At 46.1% G+C, this 16,556-nt stretch overlaps 1 protein-coding gene across 3 annotated transcripts; it reads right to left on the minus strand.

Annotated features, from left to right (window-relative positions):
• Positions 1-2,780: 2,780 nt before the first annotated feature.
• On the minus strand, positions 2,781-16,049 carry LOC122397863 (calcium-dependent secretion activator). Of its 3 annotated transcripts, none has more exons than XM_043397317.1 (15): positions 15,670-16,049; positions 11,564-12,062; positions 11,107-11,274; positions 10,321-10,812; positions 9,857-10,260; positions 9,284-9,763; positions 8,552-8,905; positions 8,222-8,461; positions 7,694-7,994; positions 6,910-7,066; positions 6,381-6,832; positions 6,149-6,307; positions 5,958-6,074; positions 5,647-5,885; positions 2,781-5,473 (listed from the first exon to the last, which is right to left on the minus strand). In XM_043397317.1, exons 2-15 carry the CDS (start codon positions 11,987-11,989, stop codon positions 5,269-5,271), a joined length of 4,194 nt encoding a protein of 1,397 aa, XP_043253252.1. In that variant the 5' UTR covers positions 11,990-12,062; positions 15,670-16,049; the 3' UTR covers positions 2,781-5,268. The 3 variants fall into 3 exon arrangements, with proteins under 3 accessions (XP_043253252.1, XP_043253249.1, XP_043253250.1); XM_043397314.1 differs by having other exon boundaries at positions 6,910-7,076; positions 7,692-7,994; XM_043397315.1 differs by having other exon boundaries at positions 7,691-7,994.
• Positions 16,050-16,556: the final 507 nt, after the last annotated feature.

Below are 16,556 nucleotides of genomic sequence, written 5' to 3' on the forward strand. Positions count from 1 at the left end.
ACACATTTGTCTCGAACTATACCCTATTTTTTATACTTTCGCGACGACTCTTTAGGAATAATGGAGGGAATTATGGAGGGACCAGATTACTAATCCGATTAGTAAACGATTTACAGAATCTGTTGCATCTAAAGTGTTTTCCACTTATTCTTGCTCCCTCTATCTTATTTAAGAACGGATTTGCGAATACGATTTCACATCCTTTCTTTAGCGATAGTGAATTCGAAGCGCCATTTCACTGCTAGCCAATGATACACAGATAGAGTTATTATCCAGCCAATCGTAGTACGAACGTTACACCCACGCGGCTATTTTGGAATATACCGAATTCGCAGAAAGCATCCGTGTGGTAAAAGTGATCGAAATTGTACAGAGATAAATCAGTACATTTCTTTTTTATGCGTTTTCGATCGATCATAATTTTCATGGAATTTGTAAGTTGAAGTATCAACGTATGAGTATCAATAGCAGATCTCTTTGGATCTGCAACCGATAAACGATCGAAGCTTTGGACGTATTATGATATCTCGATAAAAATCATGTTTCAGATTGTAATTCATGATTGTGAATGAGTTGTCCCAATACTTTCGTACATACAAATACATGTAGATAATACAACTTACTGTGTGTACGTGTTCGTATACTTACGCAATATCTACTGCGAATGGCTGCCGCGTTGGTTGATTTACATTCGATCAGGCTCGATATCTTGATGTCGCGATCGAAGAATTTACGAACAAAATGGACACGCATTAAAATCCAGAATTTGTTTCGCGTAATATTTAACGTTATTACGTAGCAAATGCCAATGTATGTACATATTTATTAAACGGAAATACGTAAGTATAAAATAGTATTTTAAATCTCGGCCGATAATTATGTCGCATTTTATGAACAATGACCACGAATCGAAAATGACCACTAATTATGCCTTGAAAGTGTTCAATTAGCGAAATAAAGCGTAGACATGGTTGAAGTCGTAAATGCCACGGTGAAGACGTACCTGGTAAACAAAGCGTTTGCAATAATGTTATGAACGGGTGATACTTATGAGACTTGCTTAAAAATCCTTGGAGCAAAGAGACGAAGTACCAACATTAGCACATTGTTTATTTACAAAAAGTATTCGCTCTTGGTACAATGACAAAATGCAATGTGAAAATGCGTGTTGAATGCGTGCGTGTGGATTGCCTTTATGGAGAAATGCATACGTAGCTAACATTCATACGAGAGCATTCTATTGCGAAGACACTTGCGTTGTGATTGTGATTAGAATCTCGATCCAACTATACGTACAAATTTGCGATTAACAAACGAAACGATGCTCGATGAACGTACATGAACAAATGACATCGTGACGTCGATCTTGTGCAGAAATCTCTCGAAGAAGGAAATTAAATTTGGGTAGATCGTTTCTGAACCGTATTTCTTCTTTGTCGGACATTTTATTAACGAGAGAACAACAATTTGCATAGAATTTTAATCGAATAGAACACTGGCTAGGGTAAAACGACCCTCTCTTTGATCGTTAACTAAAGTTACGACAACGCAATGGAGGCCAAGTGATCTAAGGGAACGAAGAGAGGGCCCCAAAGTGTGGGCTTGTGTGCCTCTAAGGTATTTGCTTTTGTCTCATATCTGTATCTGTATCTGTATCTGTATCTGTATCTGCATTTGTGTGTGTGTGTGTGTGTGTATGCATGTATGTATATATGTATATGTGTGAATTAGAGATCGCTATTTTAGACGTGTATTAAGATGCACGTGAACCACTGTAATCAGTTAATCGGATTTGCATAGTACTTAACCATCGACGATAAAAAGATTGCGAGCCACGTTCAGAGCTGTACGCGCGGTCGCGAATAAAACTATTCTGGATTTTTTTATAATTATAAATGATACCAGTGTATGGTTCTGGGCGTGGTTTACAATTTCTTGGCGTCGATGATAAAAAATTACGTGAATTCGATTCGTGTATTCGCCTACACGCGAAATAAGGATCTCTGGCGTGGACGCGTGTGGGTGTGGTGTATCGTGTGCGCGTGTGCAGCTGCGTGCGGCTATCGGAAAAGAGTCGAACGAGAAAGAGAAGAGGAAAAAGTGGTCAGAACCGTAAGGGATGACAAAAGGTGAATATCGGGGAAAGGGGGCGAGAGAAAGAGAGCGCGCATAAAGTGTAGTCGGTGCAGGAGTACTATCGTCGGAGCAAAAAGAGATCCTTTCTTAATCGTTCTAGTCTAATTAATCATAGATTACAAGAGAATTATCAATAGTAAGAATAATAATACTTATAATAACTGTAGTACCGTTAACATCTCCTGCAAGTGCGCTAGAACGATTTAACTTTACTTTTGATAACGTTCAACTACTCTCGGTTGTACGTTTTGTATTTTTTTGTATTTTTCTTTTTGTTTTTTTTTCTTCTTTTCTTTGTTTCGTCTAGCGTGTCCGGGGTTCAAAAAATGCCCTTTTCGTTTAGCGTTTCGGCGTCGAAAAATATTGACGCAGCTTTGAGACTAAATTATAAAGTTACTCTTCTTCAAGGCCTCGATTAATCCCTTGTGGCACTTAACACTTCAAGGACGTTGATCGTTGTGTCGAACGATCGGAACGAAGGGAAGCAAAACGTGCCAGGGCGAATCAAAATCGAAATCGAAATCGTGTCTACCAAGGTCTCCGCGAAACCGTCGTTCTAAATTAATTTGCCGAACGTTTGATGATCGGTATCCGCTGGCACGCGGTTCTATTTCTTTTTTATTGTTTTTTTGTTTTTTTTTTTGTTTGCATCGTTTACTGTTTTCGAATTCCATTCAAACAAGTATCAACATATATGTATGTACGTGTATCCTTGTACGAAAGTACGAAAGAACAAACAATAACGTGCAGATTCTTCGAATTTCGATATTTATACGCGCGTAGACGCAATCCAAGAAACTTTTACCGCGAATCGAACCGAACAGAAGAGAGCTTCGTGGCTGTTCTCCGTCACGTCGAGTTTTGCGTATCGTACATACAATTGGGCACATCGCGAGACACGAGACTCGTCTCAACGTGCTAATTTACACGATATAAAAATCTCCCTTTCTCCTTGTACCATTTTTTTTTTTACGCTTTTTTTTTTACTAAATGTATGTACAAACAAACTGCTACTGGTAACTGTTTCCGAATGCAGCACGCATTGTTCACCTCCTGACGAAAGAATATCGGGCGCAAATGTTGCGCGTCACATTAACGTCTAAAAACCGACCAGCAATCCGCCGCCTCGCGCGTCGAACAAGAACAAGACGATAAAATGCATTGTTTGTTTCGTGCCTGGTAATATTTCAAAACATTCGCCGACCGGAAGACGGGCCAAAGATCTTTTGCAATTTTTTTTTTTGCCGTTTCGTTCGTTCGTTCGTTCGTTCAGCGATTCGAGACGTTTCGCTTTTCTCCGTATAATACGTAAATGCTTTCTGTAACAACGAAATTACTCGTTGGGGAATTTGAGGTAGACAAGAAATTCTTCTCTTTTAACGACGAGACACGGAACGATCGGCCAACCGATCGACTTTACGTTTCACTCTACTTTCGCCTTTGTTTCGTTTCGCTTCGTGTCGCAAATTCTTCAGAATTCTAGATCATTTACTATAGCGCCGATCTTACAGTATCAGTAAAAAAAAAAATCTCAAATCTCTGACTGGGCTGTTATCGATTTCAACAGCCTCGATGTATATTGAAGGCAACGCGTGACTGTTTCTGAAGAAACAATATTTATCACTTTTAGTTTTCAAGATACAAATATTAGAAACCTTTTATTGCCTTGAAAATACAACGCAAGGTTTCTAATAATTACATCTTGAAAAATAAGATCGAGTGATAACTATTTTTTCCTTCGTAGCACTCGCGATACATCGTCCCAGATACAGTTCAAGACCGTTGAAATTAACGAGGTCGGAGCTATTGGAAATAATTACCGCGAGTTCGTACGATCGTTAACCAACAAATGATTAAAAATACATTCCTGATAATTGGTTGAACGATTTCAGTGGACAAGGCGATCGAATGGAGCTGTGACGCGAAACAAGACGAAACCGTTACACAATTGTGCACTCGGAGTTTACGACGAATTCGATCAGCAAAGAAAGTCGCACATTTTCAAGATACAGATATGGATACGGATAAGGATGAGGGTTAGTGTGGGGCGAGGACTGAAACAGGTACACGAGTAGGGGGCAAGTATAGAGGTAAGGATATACATAGTAGATATATCGTAGACACGACGAGGTTCAACGAGCATGGCTCTTGTAGAATTTTAACGAGCCGAAGAGACATAATTTCGATTGATATGGCACAAACGCTTAACTCGAATGTTCGCCCAACAGTAACAATTGAATCGAATCGTTGGAAACAATATTCTCAAGAGGTCTAAGCTACTGTATTCGATAAACGCGTTACTATAATCGGGACAGAATGCTCGTTTAAAATAAAACAAAAACGATCACGTAATTACTAATAAAAAATATTATAATTATCCAGTCGAAGTAATAAATTCTCGATTGAGATGGAGATTTGATCTTTGAGCAAAGATTTAGCAAACTCTGGCTGTTCGAGGCATTCGGCGAGAGGCGAGATCGTACCATTTGGCATCGTCGAACAAAGGCGAAAGACTTTGTACAAGCAGAAGTTACAATTGGCGCGATTAAACGGTCTCGAGAGGGTGTTCGATTCTGTCCCGTCTATAGTTGATCCGCGTAGCGTTCGATGATAGAGTCGTTATCGAAATAAACGTTTCTATACGTGATCCGTATGCTTGCGACTGTTTTCGATTTGATCACCGAGCGAGGTAGCAACGATTCGAAATAGAGACGGTACAGCGTTCCTTTTGGACGAACGGCCGAACGTGATCGAACAACGAAACGAATTTCTGTCGAAACGTGCACAGGACCGACGGTGAAAATAAATCGCGAGAAAAAAAAATACGCGCGTCTGTGCCGGAGCGATAAGAGTTTACATTCTTTCGTTCGATCGTGAGCGAATCCGACGATTCTCCATCGACGAACCCGTAGCTCGATTAAACGTCCAAAAAACGTGATTTCTGGACGGTCCCGTCATCGAAACTCTTTCCTCGGTGTGTATGTACATATGTGGTAGACAAGAAAAAACGTACTAGTCGAAATGTTAAGTTATCGGCAGAATACTAAAAAATCGTAATGGAAATGACGATGACGATGATGGTGACAATAATAATAGTAATTATAAGAATAATAATAAGGATAATTATTATAATCAGAACCAACTGGTTCCGCCGAACTTCGTAGAAAGGCCACCGATGCCTTTGCCGAACATACTGCCGACCTTTCCAACAACGTTCGAGGTGACGTTGCTGATGTTCGATACGTAATTCGAGTCTTCTCCTTCCACGTTCTCGACGACCGTTACTTTTGTCTTCGGTCGTTCCACCTCGTCGTCGTTACCGTTCTCCGAGAGTCCCCTGCGAAACGAACAACAAACGTAAACGTTCAGGAACAGATAACGACACTAAACGTTTCAGATTAGCAGCGACAAACTAACAACAGCGAAAGAGGATATCAAGGAACGACTATCGCCCGCTTATCCGATCGAAAATGACTCGCAGTTATCCGAACATTGCTGTGTTATACTCACTCTTCGTTCTGAGCGCTCATGGTTAAGGCACAAGTCGCTTCTTCCGTCTGCATCCTCTTAGATATAGTCTGATATGTCATCGAATTGAGTTTCTCCTCCATGACACCCTGCAGCTCGAAGTCCGAGTAAATCTTCTTCACGATGTGGGCGAGACAGGTACATTGATGCAGGTGTAAACTGTGATCGAGCCTCTCCGACAGCCAGTTGCACAGCATCTGGATCTGCGCCGTGTACCATTGCTACGAAAACATTTGGATGGAATTTAACGCGGAGGAACGTAATCGAAGAAGAATAGTCGGATCGTCGTTTACCTCGAAGAACGTCAGAATCCACAGTTCGTCCAAGACTTTGCTACGAATCTGATCCATGCAGTTCCTCGTGAAGCTCACGTAGGCCTGACCCATTTCTTTACCGCTCCCCGACACTTTCTGAAAAAGATTTTCACGATGCTCGAAAGGCACGAACCTCCTATCATGGCAGTTTAAAAAGAACGATCGTTTACCGTAAGGCTGAGTATGGAACCTATGAAAGATCCCTCGTCGTAACGGGACAGCTTGGACAAGGTCGTCTCCAGGACCGTGACCAGCTTGTTGATCATCCCTTGGGTCATAGCGGCCGACGTTTTCTCTATCAGATCGTCTATCTTGGAGTGATACTGATGCTGAAAGCGAATCAAAACCATCGATGATCCCGTTTCGAGTATTCATGAATTTAAAGAGAAAAAGCAAACTTACCACGTCGACAGCGTCGATGGTGCAAAGGTCGAAGCTTTGGTTCTTCGCGTCCAAGATGACGTTGACCATCGCGCACATTTCCGATGGTATGATGTAGTCCGTCGATGTAAATGTTACACCTTTCTTCAGCCACTGTTGGAAAGCGGCGTCCGTTCGTTGGATGCAAGATTCGATCATGTCGCAAGCCATCAGCGTCAGCCTCTGCTCCAAGTGCTGTCGAAACTCTAAATCCGGCCAGTGGAGATCGCTGATGAACGACTGAAGCGCGTCCAGTTTCCAAAATAGCTCCTCGGAGGTGGCGCATCCGTTCCCCTTTATTTCCCAGCGTTCCTTCTCGAATCCCTTTTGGATCGACTGGGCGATCGACGTCTCCATCAGGTCCACGTAACGTATCACCAATGGAGCGAACGTCTGCCGCAGGTGTTGGTGAAACCTGCCGTTCTTCAAGTTGTCTACGAGACGAAACGAAACGGAAGGCAAGTTACGGAGCAAATGGGCGGCGAACAGAAGAAAGGAAGATCGCACGTACCGTCTTCTCTCAAGTAGTCGTTCATCACTTTGAAGAGGGGGAAACTGTCCCAGGTGTCGGGCGGTTGTTCAGCGAACACCTTGTCCATGTCGACGGCGAACAACGACCAGAAGATCTCGGCGTGCTCCACCATAAGATCGCTAAACCAGGCGAACGCCTGCGGTACAGTGTAGTAGGAGCGGATCGTGAAAATATTGGATGTCACACATATACGGTGGGCACATTTCGTCTAACTCGAGGCGATGGGTTCGCCACCCCGAGCGATGGAATCCTTGAGCGTTCGCGTCTCGGGTCTCTTCCCTTTATTGGGCCGTCGACGAAATTTCAGCACAAACTAGCGAATGAGAAGCTAAGAGGAATGAAAACATCACCAAATTCGACGTTCTTCGTGGAGACACGTGGACATCACAGGCGATACCTCGATCCTTGCGACATTTGCCTCGTAACTGCGTGCTGGATGCTCTAACAACTAGACTTGATAGACTACGGATGAAACTAAGTTCAAACAGTGCTGAAATTTAGCGTTCGACCCAATATATGGTCCGTTTCTGCATGTTAAGGTGAGAAAACATCAAGCAGAGAACGATCGAGGAAATTTTAGTAAAAGAAACTTTGTCGAGCGTATGTCAGACGAATGAGACGTCGCAACGATGGTTTACTAGCGCGTTCGCGTACAAATTCGAGTTTCTTTCACCGTTTCGGGACGTTTTGGTCCCTTTCCATGCGACCGTGTCTCTCGAGGATCCCGTGAAGCTTAACTCGGTTCTAGAAATCCAACTAATACCTCCGAGTAATGCTCTCCGTTCTGTTGAAGCAGATCCACGCACATTTCGGCCAGCTGTATGAGATCAGCGAGCTTCTTGTTGGGCGGAACGCAAACGTCGCCGCTTAGATCGTCCTCGATCTTTGCTTCGGCGGAGAGCTTGGTGTAATTAACGAGAGCCGCCGTTTCCAGGCAGCTCTTGATCAGAGTCTTCACCTCTTCCGTGTCCACGGGGCTGACGCCATCTTTCATCATCACGCGCTCCAGAAGCGACAATGTAGCCTTCACCGTGCCCTCCGGACGACCGAACGGAAAACTATACCTGTTGGATCATCACGCGGTTAATATCCGAAGTTACGTTTTTTTAATGATTTGGCAGACTGTTTTGTACTGATATTTTTATTCATCTTATTACTAAATTACAACTCCCGCAATTTTTAATATTTTTTGATGAACAAAGTACTGTACATGCTTATAAGATGAATGAATATGTCTGCAAAATCTCTGACAGTCTAGATAGTAATACCCCCTTAAGACACTAAGTGCTACCTGAAGTTGGTGATTTGATCCTCGAGGATCTGCCTCAGTCTTCCCTTGATGGCCTGAAATTTGTCCTTCTCCTCCAGTGTGATGGACACTACCCTGTCGGTCCTGTTCCCGTACACGTGAGAGGCGCAAAAGGCGAAACTGTAGTGTATCAGGGTCGGATCTATCGTGAATCCTCGATCGATTCTGTCCAGCAGATCGTTCAAGTAGCACAGATGTCGAAAGCAGCCGCGCACCCCGTATCTGCGGACCGTGGAAAGAGAAATAGCAAACAGTCCGTTCAAAGGCGAGATCGCGACACGTATCATCGAGATCGTTTGTGAATTACGTTACCTGGCGCAATACTCGTCCAAAACGAACAGCTGACCGGGCGAGAACCAGCCCAGCGAGCAAAACGGATCGTTCAATCGGTAATCGAGGATCAGGTTCTGTAGAAATTTGAACAGACCGTGATGATCGAATTTGCAAGGATCCGCGCTGATGTAATCCTCCATTCCGTGCTTCTTCACTCTGTCGTCGCCCTGTATCTTGCTCGACGAATTCTTGTCCGCCACCGAGACCGGCGGTGTAGGCTTGTGCGATTGCCCGGTCGCTCTGTACATGACCATCACCCACGTCTGACACTCGTTCTTGTCGTCCGAGGCGAACACTATGTTGTCACCCTCGCGAACAGCGTTGAAATAATACCTGACGAGTAGAAGTTGTTTCAGAACGCGTTATCCGTTCACGAACAAGCAGAACGTTAACACGTTCACTGTCCATGACTCGTATACGGGTCACAGCGCCACGCTTTTTAATACACCGCCAAGAGACCGGACAGTGAACGTGTTAACGAAATGAACCGGGGAAAAATTATAGAGATTGGTAGAAGAAACATGGAAGTCAATGCCTGTGGACAGGTGTAGCGGATTAATTAAGTAGTAAAGTAAGGTCTGAGATTCCTTGAAAACGTAATTAATTATCGATGGCTTCTATGCGGGGAAAGATTGGTCGCATGTAACTGGGGAGTATCGTAGATTCTCGTTGATCCGTTCGTCCCCGTCGAGATAATTTAGAACCATTTACCTTCCGCCGTCCAAGTTCGCGCCGACCATAATATTGGTAGAAACCATGATTTTCGCCGAGTCTGCCTCGATATAATCGACCGTGTAGCCGTCTAGCTGCATCATCTCCGACGGCTCGCTTCTTCTCTCTTTGTACGAGCACATCGCGAACGTGTATTGCGAGACCTGAACCAACACGTGGTACCTCTTCTTCCACTTCTTCCACACGGACTTGCCTATCGCGTAAAGGTAACCGCAGTGCTTCATGTTGAACGGCTTGTCCATACGACAGCCGATCTTTATTCGAAGATCCTGGTCGGGACAGTTCTTCGGGACGGTCATACGATACCACTCTGGCTGCTTGGACGCGAACGGGGGCGTTATGATAACTTTGCCCAGCCATTTGTCTTCGAGCGCCAGCATCGCGGAGTTCTCGGTGTAGAGGCGGACTTTGACCACCGGTAGCGGTTGCATGGTCGTGAAGTCGCCCTGCGTTTCCCATCTGTAAGACGAGAGCAATCGATGGTTTTAGAAGTTTATAGTGTTTTGAGATAGGGGAGGCAATGATGGCGATTATATTTAAATGGCTACTGACGTGGGATTGGAGGCCTCGGCGTGATCCGTTTGCAGCTTTTTGCCCTCGACTTCCATGGTGCAGAAAACGATTTTGTTCGGCGGCAAACTCGTTAAGCCCCTGACTTCGATGACGACTACGGCCAATTGGAAATTCAGGCCTACGTCCATCTTGGTCAGCTGTGGTTCACAGTCGGCGGAGTCGCCCTCCAATTTCGAGAGAGAACCCTGACCGCGGCAGCGGGAGCGCTCACGACGATGGTTGTAGCGCTTCAGCTTCTGCAGTCCGTATCTGCTGTCTATCGAACCCTTGGAGACTGGTAACAGCTCCAGATTAGACATTAGGACATTGATAGACGACTTGAGCTCCTCGATGTAGAGCGACTCCATCTCTTTTAACAGGAACTTGGGCATGAGCTTGCGATCCTGAAAGAAACGAACGTTGCAACAACGGATAAAGGACGATCCCCTATCTGGGAACGTTACCTTTTCCATTTCGTTCACTTTCTGCAGACGACCGTCCAGCTCCCTCCTGATGGCGGCAGCCTGTTCGTCGGCTGAGTCCAACAGGAGGGCGTTGAACAGAAGCTGATGTTCAAACTTTTTGATGCCAAGGATCTGCTGAAACATGTCGTACAGCTGCTCCTTGGACAGTATCATGTCCGATATCAAAGACTGCTGTTGCATCCTGGAGGGCCTCTTAGTCTCCTCGTCACCCGTACCTTTCAAGATACAATCGAATTTGGCCAGCCAGGACGTAAGCACAGTCTCTTTGCTCAACCCGTCGATTTCCGGGAGGCGTCGAACACGCATCTCGATGTTCTTCTTGAATACCTCGCGGAAGTCGAGCTGTGAGCAAGCACCGCCCTGCACCATTTTGATCACTCTGTCCGACGTTAAGAACACGTCGTAGTAATTCTTTATGGCGTTGTGAAACGCCTCGTCCGCCATTATCTGCGTTTCGCCCTTGAGGAAACTCTGCGGGATCAGAAAAGAAAGAAATTTAACGGATCGTATACGCGAATTCGGATCGAATCCGGTATCACGGTCGTTCGGATCAGTCGCGAAGGCGAAGGTTAATCGCGCACGAGATATTCAAGTGTAAGACGGCCATCTAGGGCTTCCGAAACGCGTCGGGGTCTCCATCGAAAAGGTTTCTTTTACCCTCCGCGCCGCGTTATCGCGATTGCGACGAGACGAAAGGAGAACCGGCCTTCGACGCTGGATCCCCAGAGACCCGCGATCCGATCGCGATCGATCTTGTTCAGTCACCTGAAATCGGGAACATATTGTCTCGAGTTGCTGTTTGGTCACTTTCAGCTGTCGCCTGGTCATATCCAGTGGTTGCTTGGCGTTGAACGGATAAGCGATGCACCGCGATACGAATACGTACAGCTGTATTCTAGTTTTCCTCTCTTCTTCCTCGCGTTTCTGTTTGTCCTGCAAATCGCAAGGTGGATTCGAAACAAGCAAAGAGCAAATCGATACACAATATACAGGGCGTCCCGCCACCCTTGAGAATAATCTTAAATGGCGGTCAGATTGGACCACGAAAATCCATAAGCAACAAATTCTTGATTTTCGTTTTATTCCGGCCTCTAGAATCTCTCATTAAAATGTTTTCCAGGGGTACAAATATCAAATACTATCAATCAATTCCACCTTAAAAGTTCCATCACTCATGAATATAAATTTTTCCAGTGAGCAGTTTATGGAGCAAAGGTCTTACCTGTGGATCCACGTCAGCTTTCTCGCTGGCGACCGACGGCGAGGGACTGTTGGGCCTCTGAGCGTAATTAGCTGCGTCCTGCGCGGCAGACATCGACGGCGACAACGAGTTCCTCGCCGCGGAGAGGTTCGAGCCCTCCATTCCGGGGCCTCCATCTTGGCCAGCGGGCCCGCCGGTGCGAGGGGTCCCGATGGGGCCGTGACTCGATCCCCCTGGCGACGCGGTCAGCCCCGAGGCCAACGAGCTCACGCTCCCGGACGCGGGACCGCTCGCGCCCCCAAGGCCCCCGCCAGGTCCTATTTGACGACGGGAGCCATACGAGCTACCGCTACCACCGCGAACCCCTCCACCAGCACCACCGCCCCCGACATCCTTCGCGTCCTTCTTCTCTTCGTCGCTCTCCTCCGACGAACTGGGATCTATCATCCTGCTCCCCTAGGATCGGCCTCCCGCGTGGAGGCCTACCGTTCCAGCTTGGTCACGTGTCCGTCCTCGATATCTGCGATCAAACGAGTCCCCAATCTAACGTGAACGCTCATTTTCTCCTAATTTGCTCGACAATGGCTCGCAATCGGATTCGAAACGGTTCGAAGCTTCTAACGCTAGGACTACCGACTATTATCGTGTTTTTATTTGTACCAAAGAAATTGAAACGATAGATACTTGAAGAAATGTATAATTCTTATAGAAAACCATGGTAAATTTGCAAAAATTGCGAATAGATAATTTTGACCAGTTTGGTAGTTTCAGTGTTGAGGCTATGGGGACCTGTTCCTTATCGTTTGAGATTGAAAGTTGTCGTTGCTTGTAAACGATAGGGATAGTTTAGAAGAGGTCGTATCCGACAAATTTTAACTCGTTACGTTCGTTTTGACCGACACGCCTCTTAAATTCATGCCAAAGGTTCGCAGTGAATAGCATTGTTCGCGAAAAATGTCAACGAACAATGCTCCTTTAGAATTCCCGAAACCCGTAGCTAGAATTTTGCCCGACAACAATTGAATTTTGGCTCCCAACGAAGTTCTCTCACTTATTAACCGTCGTTCCAACTGGACCGCTTTGTTCCTGGAATATAGCGATGCACCCGCGATTCATCGACCATTAGACTGCAGTTTACAAACGCTTCTGCGTCCGCCTCGTACCGATCCAAAACTATTTAAGAAGTTTCGACGGGCTACGGAAGTGGAAGAACTCGTGACACGAATTTAAATTTTACTGGGATAGAAAATTCTCTCGATTCTCCGGCAGAAAGTATTCAGATATTAGCGAACACCGATGTAAAAATATAAGGTTGTTAGATTTTTAAAATATCTACAGCATTATTAAACAAAGTGTTCTTGCAAAGCATGAAATACACGTACCTAACAGGCACGAGAGATTGATTGAAAATGAGCTCGAATGTATAGCAGACTACGTGTGCTACGTACGTTTCGATTTCAAAACATCCGACATATCCGAAGATGCAAGTGTTTCTGACGCAGCGAGACAATGGGCCGCAGATTCAATATCATCGCTTCACAATGGAAACGATCACTACTTATGGAGCTCGTTGGAAATTGTCAAGTATCGAGAACCAAAGAACGGCAAGTGTCAAGCGCGTCACTGTCCCGGAAAAAAGAAGCACTGTAACCAGTGATGGGATTTGAAACGCTTTGGTTCTGTAAAATGGCGGAAGAATCGAATTACTTCGAATCTGATTCGAAGCCCTAGAAGCCTCGAGAATCTCGCGATTCTTGAAATGACATTAAGAACCTGAGAAATAGAATATAAGAAGAACGCAGAAACATCAAGAAAGAAAAATATGTTCAGTACCGCAAAGCGTTAAAATTCGAGGTGCAACGGAAACGAGCACAACCAACGACGCTGCTTCGGAAGAGCGATAAGCGACAAAGTTCGACGCAACGCGGTTCGTCTGGACTTTATTCGACAACCCGTATACGGGCTTTAATGTCTAACCCAGATATGCAAATATTTCTGGCGCAACGTCGATAAGTCGTGACGCGTCGAATGGCCCGTTCGAGTTCGAGTTCGAGTTCGAGTCCAAGTCCGAGCTCCTTTGGGTTTCGCGATCACGCGTGGATACGCCTTGCAAGTTTCCAACGTTACCGTGCTTTCGTCTCCATTTTCGCGCACTCGCCATGCCATAAATAGCATACACGTGCTCCCGTCTCATCAAATCATCGACGCGCGTTACGTTTCCTTTTGCCTTCCCCCCCGTCAAAGCACAGAACCGAGTATCGGTTAATCTTCCGCGCATAAATTAAAACAACCTGAACTCGGAGTACTTTACGAGGAGTTAAAGTGGATTTCGATTCGAAACGCTAAACGGTTCCCAGCTTTGCAATAGATTATCGTTCCATTATTAAACACTGTTTACGCGTATAAAAATCACGCGATAATTGTTTTATAAGAATTTGTTCGTAGGCTCGAGGATCTATTGTAAACTTTAAATGGCGCAGAATTGCTGGTAGACGGGCGATTGTTCCTCGGACCGAATACGAGCCTTCTTTGCCTCAGTTTGCGTTTCGCCAGACGAGTAGTCTTGAGAACGTTCAAGTACCAGCTGCGAAACAACCAACTTTCTCGCGAACCATCTACGTTTCAGTCTTTCCCTTTAACGACGTCTTCATCGACTCGGAGGATCGGTTCTTGTTCCCTTGGCAATCATATGCGTCGCTACAGGTTCTGCACTACAAATTAAGAAATTTGTTTTCTCAATCCATTGCAATAAAACGACAAAGTGACTGAATTTAGAGTGCAAAACCTGCACTACCAAACGCAAAATACGCCACGTTTTAAATCCACTGTTATTTGGATCATTTAGGATTTTGAATGGCTACATTTTGTCGTCCCGCAATGAAATACCAGTTCGATAATCGCGAATGTTCTCTTACTCTTTCGTCGAATCAGTCCACGAGGCAGAATATTTAAGCAACATATGTCCTACTTTACGTGAAATTGATTCGATAAATTCGTTTCTCGAGGGATTGTACGTGCATATGTACGTACGTACGAACGTCCCATCCCCCGTAGCAGTATCTGCATCGAGTCACGGAACGACGTAAATAAGTAGATCGATTCGTAGCGTATATTACGAGCGCGTGCTACCTGGACGAGGATGGGCTTCCCCTCGGATCGTCCCGTCGAGCAAGGGACATTTCGAATACGAGATTATTTTGCAGACCGTCGAACACGACGAGCCTCGCTCAGTAACCTCGTCGAGCATAGCAAATCAGAACGTACCACGTATTCGTGTGCACGAATATCGAGCGTTTTTCGGCCCCGCGACCGTGTCCGTGTCCGTGTCCGTGTCCGTGTCCGTTTCGCCTTTTTATTTTCTCGTCGGCGGCAACACAACGTGCAGAACGTGAAAAATTACCGCGACGGATCGATCGATTCACCGTAACAGCGCAAACACGGGCAGCTTTAACGACACATGGCTGGAGCGACGGCATTCGAATATGTATAAACTTCCTCCCTCCGCGTGTTGACTTGCTTCTGATTAGATTGCATCTACGTGCTTCCCTCAACGCGTACTCCGTATCCTGTTTCCCTTTCCACGAGCAACCGTGACGAGCACGTTCGAAATAGAAATCGTTTTAATTCCGGATAATTTCGAGATGAAATCAAACAATCGTTCTTATCTCCCATTTCTCTTTTGCAGATAGCAAGCCGACGATCGATGCCGCGAGCTCTCCTCTGGCTTGGCCGACGAATGGAACGAAAGCACGTGTATATTCGGAGACTTCTTCGCTCCCGTCGATTTCCTCCGATTTACGATCCTCCGCGCCACGCACCGGATCGCGTTCGCGTCGAAGGAAACTCGCCACGACGTTTGTTTTCTTTTTCTTTCGTTTCGAGCATGGTCACGCGTCCGAAAGGCTCGAGACGAGAACTTTCGAACCGCGTCGAACCGATTGCGAACTCGAATTCGAAGGGCCGTGGACGCCCGCGTTTTGGGTGTGTCGTGGCATCGAAAATGTTATCAACAACGGGGTCTGCTTGTTGCAACGAGACCACTCTTTCGCTCGTACTGTCGTTCCCTTTCGTGCATGCGCGCGCGCTATAGCTTCCGCGATCGTTATTACGAACCAACCGAAGCCAACCTTTTTTCAAGCGATGCACGGCCACGACGACCCTGAATACCGGGAAATCATCGTGCGTTCGTTATTTAATCGCGCTCGAAACGCACACGTTATGTATCCTCCTACGTCCGTACTCGTTTCCCGTGCCGACGGTGGTTCTCTTGTTTTCCGGTACTCGGGGACGGATGAACTGTCGACGATCGCGTCGGATCAACGTAACTCAGCCGCCTCTGCTCGTCAACTGACTAAACCACCGAGACGATACCGACGACGCCGACGCCGACACGGACGCCGCTAGGGAGGCACTAACGGCGACAAAGGCAGGCTGACTGTGTGTTTTGCGAAAAACGAGAAAAGAAAGGAACGGGGGAGAAACGACGGGGAAAACAAGCGGCTGAAAACGACGGTTCGAGGAACGAGATCGAACGAACACGCGAAAGGGAGAAAAATCGCGTAGCGAAAGGCCCGGTACGATTTCACGGCGACAAACGAGGGTAGAAGGGGGGAGTGAGAGTCGCGTAGAGGGTGCAAAGAGAGATCGGCGAACGAAAGTGAAATTGGCAAATCGGTAAATGAGCAGGAAGGCAGAGAGGGTGGGTCTGGGGGAAGAAAAGTTTCGATGGAAGTAAAAGCGCGGGGGGACGGAATAAAGAATGGCGTGGGTGTGTCGAAGAAGGGGAAAACAGCGGTAGTGATAGAGCAAGAAGGATAGTTTCTAGGCAGGGATGAAGTGGCAGTGGGCCATCGATCGGGTGCGCGCGGTTGTCAATGGTGGTCGCTTCAGGAGCGAGTCGTACGACGCTATCGCCGCCGCTGGCGTCCCGACGCCCGTTCCCGTCGACTCCATCTTCTAATATCTTACTGTCATTCTTTTTTTTTTCTCTTCTGTCTTATACGTGCCTCGCTCG

This window comes from Colletes gigas, unplaced genomic scaffold, assembly GCF_013123115.1.
Source record: "Colletes gigas isolate AHSC1104 unplaced genomic scaffold, ASM1312311v1 Colletes_gigas_Sc00010, whole genome shotgun sequence".
In the NCBI taxonomy this organism is placed as follows: Eukaryota; Metazoa; Arthropoda; class Insecta; order Hymenoptera; family Colletidae; genus Colletes; species Colletes gigas.

Coding starts and splice junctions, on each gene's coding strand:
- LOC122397863 (XM_043397314.1), bottom strand. CDS start 11,989: ATGATAGATCCCAGTTCGTCGGAGGAGAGCGACGAAGAGAAGAAGGAC. Junction 8,462..8,551: donor TTGGACGAGTATTGCGCCAG/GTAACGTAATTC, acceptor CACGGTCCGCAG/ATACGGGGTGCGCGGCTGCT. Junction 7,077..7,691: donor GGAGAGCATTACTCGGAGGT/ATTAGTTGGATT, acceptor CTCCTACTACAC/TGTACCGCAGGCGTTCGCCT.